The sequence below is a fragment of the Bison bison genome, unplaced genomic scaffold (genome assembly GCF_000754665.1).
Source record: "Bison bison bison isolate TAMUID 2011002044 unplaced genomic scaffold, Bison_UMD1.0 scf7180017864376, whole genome shotgun sequence".
Taxonomy (NCBI): Eukaryota; Metazoa; Chordata; class Mammalia; order Artiodactyla; family Bovidae; genus Bison; species Bison bison.
The window spans coordinates 9,878,171-9,886,338 of NW_011494948.1; the positions used below are offsets into that span (position 1 = coordinate 9,878,171).

The 8,168-nt window shown below is 35.1% G+C and overlaps 1 protein-coding gene across 9 annotated transcripts in view; it reads left to right on the forward strand.

The window, feature by feature from the left end:
- CCDC171 (coiled-coil domain containing 171) overlaps positions 1-8,168 on the forward strand; it is a 344,777-nt gene that overhangs the window by 56,453 nt on the left and 280,156 nt on the right. For all 9 annotated transcript variants that reach the window (XM_010857037.1, XM_010857035.1, XM_010857032.1 and 6 more), the window contains one exon: positions 2,453-2,599. In XM_010857037.1, coding sequence (XP_010855339.1) covers positions 2,453-2,599 — 147 coding nt within the window. The remainder of the gene's footprint in view (positions 1-2,452; positions 2,600-8,168) is intronic.

An 8,168-nucleotide genomic window follows, 5' to 3' on the forward strand; every position in this document is an offset into this window, starting at 1 on the left:
CTGGTGGATATTTGAAACAGATAAAACCCTCCTACCTTCCCCAACTAACTTACAAAGATGAAGGAAGCAGAAAACTAGATTGAGTCATCGTCAAAATCCCAGGCTTATATTGCTCCATGAATGAACAGAAAGAAACATTCAGGGAGCAAATAATTTCAGTCTTCTTTAAACTCTACCAGAGAATAAGAAAGATAAGTATGTTATCTTGATAACATACCAAACTAATAATCCTGACACTAAACTGACAAGGATACAAGAAAAGATAATTATAGTCAATCTCATGAATATAGGTGCAAAAATATTATATAAAATTAGCCAACTGAATATAGCAAAATAGAAAAAAGATATAATATAAAAAGCCTTTATATAAGAAATGCCAAGTGAGTCTAACATTAGGAAACTAATCAAGGTAGTTTTAATTAATGTAATCTGTTAGCTTAATTCTGTAATATAAGTTTCTGTGAATAGAATTCCTAAAAACTATACTGAGGAAAACTTTTTTTATTTTTTCCAGAAAAAACTATGTAGGTATGTTTATATCTACATCCAATAATGTATAGTAATTATCACATAATATTAGTGATGACAACTTCTATATTAAAACTGTGATTTTTAGGTCAGAATTTCATCTACATCTTGAAAGACTTTTATTTGAAAGCTGTCTATTAAGTGATATTTAATATAAGTCAAGCATCATAAAGTAAAAGTCCTAACTGATCAGCAGTTCATTTTCAGTTCTTTTTTATAGGATTAAATTCAAACTCACATGGACTGATGGACATCCATTAGTGTAGTATTTGGAATGATTGTATTCTTTCTGTATTACTTATCAATAGAATGGGAATCACAAGTCATCTGATAAATAAATCCTGTGAGCCTTACTGAGTATTTTAATAGCTTTTATTTGATTTAATAGTGCTTGAAATAACTGCCATCCACTATGAGATAAGTTTTCCTGGTTATAGACTTTTTTTATTTCAAGTTACTTGTATTACTTTGTAATTAGCTTCGTAAATTGCTCTTTATTCTTTTTAATGTATACACAGTAATCTAAGTAGATGGTTGAAAGTTGGAGATTATGTATCTGTAAATGAAGAAGGCATGTAATTTAACAGTGGATTTGAATTAATACTACTGATTGCTTGAATGAGAAGGTCCTATCATATAGAATAATAATGGTGTCTGATACTTGTGTATGCTTAATGGTCTTAAACATGCTTTCATATATGAAGGTACTCTTATGATATAATCGGATTACATAACACTATTCATCAAACCATTTGTTTCTGAATCCATAGAGTCATGATAAAAACTGTGAGTACTTCTGTTGGTTGTAGACAGTGTTGGCATACTCCTGCTATGGTACCCAGCTTTGTTCTTATCTATGATAGCTTAAAGATTGAAAATGTATAAGTAGATGAACTTCTGTATATTAAGGAATTTCCATTAAGGAAATTATTAAGAAAATAATTCTTAAGAGTTCATATGAATATGAATTATAAATTATAAATGAGGGAATGTGAAGAGAAGAAATTTAAATTTTGTTCTTCACTCTTTGATTGTGGACTATGCTGCCGGGTCCTTTCCAAACTTAGAATCTTTTATAGAGAATTATATTTGGTGCTTGCAACATTCTCACTCAGACTCTGATGACAACTTTTGAGTGGCTAGGAATACGTGGAAACATGTATATTTGTGTGTAATATATGTGTGTATGTTCCCAAATAAGATGATGCTGGTGAGGGAAAAATGGTAAACAGGACTTTGTCAAAGACCTTAAGTGAGAACGATGAGTCTAGATTAGTTACTGTGGAAATATCTTTGATATGTGTGTTAACTTTATATTTGAATGTCTATAAAATTAAACTGAATTTCTGAGTTTAGTTGGAAAAGAAGATTGAGAGATTTAAATAGAACTGCTTGATGCTATTTTCTTTCAGTGGTACAGCAAAGATTTAAAATCTTGAAAACTGAAGAGAAAATGAAATACAGCCATCTAGTGGCTGCAACTTTAAAAGCTCTAAGCATAGAAAGTATGAACTCACATAAAAATCTCTCAAGGGCCATTATTATGTATTCAAGCTAATCATTCCTTATCACACAAAGGAGAAACATACATTTATTTTACTAAATATTTAAATAAAATTTTAATGAGACGGGAAAACCTTTATATGACAGTTGAACTTTATGTAAATATTCTCAGAGGTCAGTTGAACTAGTAAACACAGTAAGCTATATACATTTTCAGTTGTAACATGTATTAATTATAAAACTCCAGTAGTGCTTTTAAAATACATGTATATTCTGAAACATCACTGAATAATATCTAGACCTCTCTTGCTTATATAAATGAACCTATTATGATGGTTGAAGTACAGGTTTAGTTGCTCATTAAATTTTAGTCATTGTTGGCTTATAAAATTTAATGATGCAGAACTGAACTATTTTCTAGGAGCAAGATAATGCTGTACAAAATATGCACAAGAAAGTGGAAAAATTAGAAGCTGAACACATGGAGTGCTCTGACCTTTTACGGCGACAAACAAGTGAACTTGAATTTAGTACTCAACGAGAGGAACGTCTTAGAAAAGAGTTTGAGGTATATTTTTTCATTTTTTTATAGCATATATATGTTGTCCAGTAGGTAATTTAAGGTCAGAGAAAGTTTTTCTCTGCAATAAAACAATATTTTGACATTTATTTATATTGAATATTGGCTTCCTTAAAAACTTTTGTATCTGAGTACATTTTATTTTGCTCCTAATTAGAAAATACTCATTTAAAACAATTAATTGTCCAGAAAAATTTGGTAAGTTTGAAGGTAACTGTTAGCATTACAGGGTTGGGGAAACAACGCAGGAAAAGATTTTGCATATCTAATATTAAATTCTAATTTTGAGTGTTTGAATCCTGTGTAGCTGCTTAGTTCTGTGAAATTCTTTTCAAGTTAGACTTTAGATGGGAGAGAAGCATTAATTTAAGAATAAAAAAACGTGATTTTTATGGGTAAATGATACTGATAACCCCTTTAATCTTTAGAGATATCTAACTTATTTCTTAATTTTAAAAAAGGATTTTCTTTTTCTTTGTGGGAAATTATTTCAAAAATAAAGCACTCAAACATAATTTATAATTCTTATAAGGTAAATAAACATTTATAAAGAGTATTTAATGATAAAATGCTGAAGGTGCTCTTGTTAAACTCACTTCTATCATTTAACATTGTGCCAAGAATTTTAGCCAAAAATATATAAAAGTAAGAACAACGATAAGAATTTTAATTTTTGGAAAGAAAGAGGTATGATTCTTATTATTTTTAGATAATATGGTAATAACCCTAAATGGTCAAGAAAATCAACTTTGAAATTATTGACGCCAGTAAGAACATTCAATAAGAAGGTCAAAAAGAAAATAATATATAATAATTATGTTTACATCTTACATACCAACAATAATTAGAGAATAAGATACTAAAAATGTTTTTGTTACCACAATGACAAAATAGAAATAGAGCTAACAACAAGTACATTAAAAATTATGAATTGTAACTGAGAGTCTTAAGAGAAAATGGTGAAACATTTTGGAAACACTTAACAGTGTACAGGTATGAATCCTCCCTAAATTATATTATGGATTAAAGCAGTTTCAATAAAAAATTCAGTGGAGGGCTTCCCTGTTGTCTTAGTAGTGAGGAATCTGCCTACCAGTGCAGGAGACACAGGAATAGAAAGTATAAAGGCCACGAGATGTGAATGTGCTTGAAAAGTATGAGAAACAGCAAGTAGGCCGTTGTGGTTGAAATGTATTGAACAAGAGAAGAGATTAGTAGGGTATATTGAATGGTAGGTAGATGTTATAGAGTCTTGAGGTCTTTTGGAATTTTGTAAGAACTTTGGCTTTCTTTCTGAGATATAAAGATATTAGGCAGTTTTGAGGAGAGGAGTGACGTGTCCCCTCTGATTTGTCTGTATACTCTTTGGAAGACAGATTATAAGAGGCCACTTAGGAAACTATTAAAATAATTTGAGATTGTGGTATTTTAGACCAGAGTAGAGGGAGAAGGCAATGGCAACCTACTCCAGTACTCTTGCTTGGAGAATCCCATGGACGGAGGAGCCTGGTGGGCTGCAGTCCATGGGGTCGCTAAGAGTTGGACACGCCTGAGCGACTTCACTTTTACTTTTCACTTTCATGCGTTGGAGAAGGAAATGGCAACCCGCTCCAGTGTTCTTGCCTGGGGAATCCCAGGGACGGGGGAGCCTGGTGGGCACAGAGTCGAACATGACTGAAGCAGCTTAGCAGCATCAGCAGCAGCAGTAGTAGATGAGGTGGTCAGATTTTCTGTGTGTTTTTAGAAGATAGAACCAGTAGGGTTTGCAGACTCATTGGACTTGGCTTGTGAGAGAAAAAGAAAGGGAATAAAGGATAATGCCAAAGATTTTGGCTTGAGCCTTTGGGGAATGATGCTGCTGTTTACTCAGTGGGGGCAAGAACGCAAGTGAAGTAAATTTGAGAAAGGCAAGGAGTTTGGTTTTAGATAACGTTAAAATTGGCATGCGCATTAGACATCCATTTGGAGTTGCTGAGTAGCACGCAAATACAAGTATTGGTCTTGGGGAAACCTTACTGTAGAGCGAGGAGATGTGCTGAATCTTTCATTGGCAACTGGGGAAGTATTACAGTCTATAGGTGTTTTCTCTTTGTTTCTTGAGTTCTACAAGGAGTGATCTGCCAGTTTCCTCTTTGGTGGTTATTAAATGGAATCATTCTCTTCAGTGTACAGAATTTCCCCTGGTTTTCTTGTGTACCAGCTCTCCTACTCCTGATCTGCCCACCTCGTGTCTCTCCATGCCCAACCTGGGTTCAGACTGACAGTTTCCAGGTAATAAACGTCCAGTTTGTGAGTTTGTGTAGTGGTTAGAGAAGTGTAGTTGTAGGGCTAGTCAAGGTGGGGAGGTGGATGCCTGGAGGTTAAATTTTTCATACTGATGATATTAAAAACTTTATTGAGATAATTTGCATGCTACAAATTCACCCATTTATAGTGTACAATTCAGTGGGTTTTAGTATATTCACAGAGCTGTACAACTATCACAACAGTTTATTTGAGTGTGTTTTCATCACGTCAGTAAGAAACTCCACAGCCAAGAGCTAGCACTCTCCTCTTCCCTATCCTCTCACCCTAAAAAGACATTAATCTACTTCTGTTTCTATATATTTGTCTGTTCTCATTCTCCTCTTCTCCCAACCTCTCATCCTAAAAAGACGTTAGTCACCTTCTGGTTCTATAGCCTGTTCTGGACATTTCATATTAATAGAATCATATGATACGTGGTCTTCTGTAAGTTTTTTCACTTAGCATGATGTTTTTAGGATCCGTCCATGTTGTATTACGTATCAGCACTTTATTCCTATTACGATATATATATGAGATCACGCTTTGTGTGTCCTTTCACCAGGAGATAGACACTCATGTTGTTTTCGCTTTTGGACTATTCTGGATAATGCCTCTGTGGACATTTGTGTGCAGTGCTTTGTGTGGACGTGTCTTTGGTCTCACCTTGGAGTGGAACTGCTGGGTGACATGATAACGCTGTTTTTAACTTTTTGGGAAACTGTCAGACTGTTTTACACAGTGATAGTACTGTTTTTCATTTCCACCAGCAATGTATGAGGGTTCCAGTGTCTTCAGATGCTCACCAACACTTGTTATTATCAGTATTTCCAACTGTAACCACTTTAGTGGATGTATAATGGTATCTTGTGGTTTTGCTTTGCATTTCTCTGATCACTAACGATGTTGAATATCATTTCATGTGCTTATTGGTCATTTGTTTATCATTGGGGAAATATCTATTCTGGTCCATTATACATTTAAAAACAAAAAATTTGGGGACCAGCACCAACTTTCAGCTGGTAGTAGATGCTCCCCTCTCGCACTTGCAGGTAAGCCCCCCTGTTTTCAGTCCAGACAGCAGAGCTCTTTCGTGCCCTGGGGCAGCGACAGGGAAACCGAAGAAAAAGAATGGCCAGCTGTGGCAGAGGTGCAGGGGGAGCGCTGTCTGGGCGCCGAGCTCCCCTCTCACCCACAAAACAAACTTTTTCACCCGTTCCTCGCGGAGGAGCGCCGAGTCCTGGTGCGCTGGAGCCGAGGGTCGGACCCATTATACATTGTAATGAGTTATTTATGCTCTGTGATTGTAAGATGTTAGTAATAAGGAAAATGGGGTATGGGTTCCTTATTATTAATGCCAAATATGAACTTGGCAAAGATAAATTACTTATACTCTTATCATATGTGGTCTTATTTTATATAAGGCTAAAGGAAAAAAATTGAAAGTGAGATTATATTTTAAGTAATATTTTTAGCTTGTTTTTTGTGCTGAAAATTGTTTTCGAGGCAGAAGACTCAGAAAGTATAATCATATTTTATATAATCATTTTTAATATGTGTTTGTAGATAGCCTATTAGAAAAGAATTAGAACAGGGTTAAAGTTCTAAATATACTTAGAATTAAAAAAATCATTTAGAAGTCACTTTAGGATGCTATAAAAGTCTGTGGTCATCACTAAAAACATTTTAATTGCCTCTAGGTATGAAGAAGTGCTAGGTAACAGTGATTTTTGTGGGTAAGATTCTTGATAAGTCAATTTTGACTCAATTGAGGAAATGTCTAATGCCAACCTTTAGGATTTGTTTTTGGATAACTCAGAATTGATTTTTTTCTTGTAAAATGCTTACTTGCCCCAATGTCTTATTTTTAAACTGATTAATGTTGTAAATATAAAACTGTTTTAGGCTAGTTTTACAGTGAGATTTTTCTTAGCTGCTCTGTGGATACTTTTGATAATCCCAGGTCTCTGCTTTTGGAGAATTTGAAGCTTTGAGGGTGTCCAAAGAGTCTCTATTTTTATTCTATTTTTAATAATTTTCTAAATGGACTTTGCCAACAAAGGTCCATATAGTCAAAGCTATGGTTTTTCCAGTAGTCATTTATGGATGAGAGAGTCAGACCATAAAGAAGGCTGAGTGCTGAAGATTGACACTTTTGAACTGTAGGGCTGGAGAAGACTTGAGAGTCCCTTGGACAGCAAGGAGATCAAACCAGTCAGTCCTAAAGAAAATCAACCCTGAATGTTCTTTGGAAGGACTGAAGCTCCAAAACTTTAGACAAGTGATTCAAAGAGCCAGCTTATTGGAAAAGACCCTGATGCCAGGAAAAATTGAGGACAGGAGGAGAAAGGGTGACAGAGGATGAGGTGGTTGAGTGGCATCATTGACTCAATGGGCATGCGTTTGAGTAAACTCTGGGAGATAGTGAAGGACAGGGAAGCCTGGCATACTGCAGTCTGTGGCTCACAAAGAGTCAGACATGACTGAGTGACTGAACAACAAAGTACACAAGTATAGTCCTTTCACTTATCTGTAATTCTTCATGTTTAGATACCTTACAGATTTTTGCTTTATATTTAAGTGAATGTATTTTATATTGGCTGTTTGACAAGATGATGATATAATGAAGGAGAAGTTAAATTTCTAGAGAGCAGTTTATGCTAGTTTTACATTCTATTACGACTGTGCGAGTGAGCACACATGCATGGAGTCATTAAGAACTAGTAATTCTAGGTACAACACAGAGATCAAATTGCCAACATCCACTGGATCATCGAAAAAATGAGAGAGTTCCAGAAAAACATCTACTTTTGCTTTATGACTACACCAAAGCCTTTGACTGTGTGGATCATAACAAACTGTGGAAAATTCTTAAAGAGATGGGAATCAGACCACCTGACCTACCTCCTGAGAAATCTGTATGCAGGTCAAGAAGCAACAGTTAGAACTGGACATGGAACAACAGACTGGTTCCAAATAGGAAAAGGAGTCCGTCAAGGCTGTATATTGTCACCCTGCTTATTTAACTTATATGCCAGAGTACATCATGTGAAATGCCAGGCTGGATGAAGCACAAGCTGCAATCAAGATTGCTGGGAGAAACATCAGTAACCTCAGATATGCAGATGACATCACCCTTATGGCAGAAAGTGAAGAAGAACTAAAGAGCCTCTTGATGAAAGTGAAAGAGGAGAGTGAAAAAGCTGGCTTAAAACTCAACATTCAGAAAATTAAGATCATGGTATCTGGTCCCATTACTTCATGGCAAATTGAT